We start from the raw sequence: 2,500 nt of genomic DNA, 5'->3' as shown, positions 1-2,500 counted from the left end.
CACACCTGGTCACAACGAACACACACCTGGTCACAATGAACACACACCTGGTCACAATGTACACACACCTGGTCACAATGAACACACACCTGGTCACAACGAACACACACCTGGTCACAACGAACACACACCTGGTCACAATGAACACACAACAGATCACAATGAACACACAACAGATCACAATGAACACACAACTGGTCACAATGAACACACACCTGGTCACAATGAACACACAACAGATCACAATGAACACACAACAGATCACAATGAACACACACCTGGTCACAATGAACACACAACTGGTCACAATGAACACACAACAGATCACAATGAACACACACCTGGTCACAATAAACACACAACAGATCACAATGAACACACACCTGGTCACAATGAACACACAACAGATCACAATGAACACACAACTAGTCACAATGAACAGACACCTGGTCACAATGAACACACAACAGATCACAATGAACACACACCTGGTCACAATGAACACACAACAGGTCACAATGAACACACACCTGGTCACAATGAACACACAACAGATCACAATGAACACACAACTAGTCACAATGAACAGACACCTGGTCACAATGAACAGATACCTGGTCACAACGAACACACACCTGGTCACAACGAACACACACCTGGTCACAATGAACACACAACTGGTCACAATGAACACACAACAGATCACAATGAACACACACCTGGTCACAATGAACACACACCTGGTCACAATGAACACACACCTGATCACAATGAACACACAACAGGTCACAATGAACACACAACTAGTCACAATGAACACACAACTAGTCACAATGAACACACAACAGGTCACAATGAACACACACCTGGTCACAATGAACCCTTACTCAGCTGAGACAGAGCCACTGGTCCTCTCTCTCTCTCTCTCTCTCTCTCTCTCTCTCTCTCTCTCACTCACTCACTCACTCACACACGCACACACTCACACACTCACACACTCACACACGCACACATACACACACTCACACACTCACACATGCACACTACTTGTCTATCTATCTATCTAGAGAAAGAGTGAACTGAGCCACATGATCCCTGGAGAGATGAAGTGAGGAGAGGTGAGGTGAGGAGAGATGAAGTGAGGTGAGGAGAGGAGAGGTGAAGTGAGGTGAGGTGAAGTGAGGAGAGGTGAAGTGAGGTGAGGAGAGGTGAAGTGATGTGAGGAGAGGTGAAGTGAGGTGAGGAGAGGTGAAGTGAAGTGAGGAGAGGTGAAGTGAAGTGAGGTGAGGTGAAGTGAGGAGAGGTGAAGTGAGGTGAGGGGAGGAGAGGTGAAGTGATGTGAGGTGAAGTGAGGTGGCAGGTGTGGAGTCCAGCTCCAGTGTGAGGGGGTCGTTACCTCTCAACCTCATCTCGCGCTATGATGTCTCCTTTCTTCAGGGCCTTGATGGCGTAGAGACTCCCAGAACGCTTGTACTCCGACAGCAAGACCTGAAACACACCGGCCCAACGAGTGAGACACCTGTTCACACTGATGAGGCAAACATGGTCAACGTGTGTTACTTACACTTGTCTGTACACTTGAAGTTACATCACTCTGTAAGGGAGTGTGTGTGTGTGTGTGTGTGTGTGTGTGTGTGTGTGTGTGCGTACCTTTCCAAAATGCCCTCTGCCCAACACAGCAATAAGACGAAAATCCTGTAGACAGATGGAACCTTTACTCTGTCTACACACACACACACACACACACACACACATACACACAAAATCAAAACACTTAGTTAGCGAGAAAGAGATTGTCTGTGTGTATCGTTTGTCTAAAAGCCCACCACAAGAACAGGTACCAGTAATAAACAGGCACCAGTCCTAAATAACTGAACCCTGCCCAGTTCAGTTCTGAATAACACACCCTGCCCAGTTCAGTCCTGAATAACACACCCTTCCCAGTTCAGTTCTGAATAACACACCCTTCCCAGTTCAGTCCTGAATAACACACCCTTCCCAGTTCAGTCCTGAGTAACACACCCTGCCCAGTTCAGTCCTGAATAACACACCCTTTGTTAGGGGAAGAAATGAGAGTGATATTCTACATCTCAGTGTCAGCAGGAGTAGTGAATGTGTGAGAAGCATCAACGTGTATATGGCATCAACTGACACAGCAGGCCTGAAAACACACGTTTGGCATGGGTGTGTGGGAACCGCATGTTGCGTTTGAGTGTGAGTGTGTTTGGGAGCATGTGTGTGTGTTTGTATGTGTGTGGGAGAGCATGTGTGTGTGTGTGTGTGTGTGTGTGTGTGTGTGTGTGTGTGTGTGTGTGTGTGTCACGCTGAGTGCTGGCCTGCTCCAGAGAACTCCACACTGACTGCAGCAGGAAGAATACATGTGTGTGAGTGTGAGTGTGACTGAGTGTGTGTGTGTGTGTGTGTGTGTGTGTGTGTGTGTGTGTGTGAGTGTGAGTGTGTGTCAGGAAGAATACCTTCGCTGGGAATTGTGGGAACTGAG

General features: G+C 47.4%; 1 protein-coding gene across 3 annotated transcripts in view; it reads right to left on the bottom strand.

The window, feature by feature from the left end:
* The window catches only part of pkn1b (protein kinase N1b), a 45,371-nt gene that overhangs the window by 6,831 nt on the left and 36,040 nt on the right, over window positions 1-2,500 (bottom strand). For all 3 annotated transcript variants that reach the window (XM_077010176.1, XM_077010177.1, XM_077010178.1), the window contains 3 exons: window positions 2,475-2,500; window positions 1,651-1,723; window positions 1,397-1,488 (listed from right to left, as the gene is read on the bottom strand). The exon at window positions 2,475-2,500 is cut by the window's right edge and continues 57 nt beyond it. In XM_077010176.1, coding sequence (XP_076866291.1) covers window positions 1,397-1,488; window positions 1,651-1,723; window positions 2,475-2,500 — 191 coding nt within the window. The remainder of the gene's footprint in view (window positions 1-1,396; window positions 1,489-1,650; window positions 1,724-2,474) is intronic.

Source organism: Brachyhypopomus gauderio, chromosome 6 (assembly GCF_052324685.1).
Source record: "Brachyhypopomus gauderio isolate BG-103 chromosome 6, BGAUD_0.2, whole genome shotgun sequence".
Taxonomy (NCBI): Eukaryota; Metazoa; Chordata; class Actinopteri; order Gymnotiformes; family Hypopomidae; genus Brachyhypopomus; species Brachyhypopomus gauderio.
The sequence above is the reverse complement of the archived record's forward strand: the minus strand, read 5'-3'. Positions and strand labels throughout refer to the sequence as shown.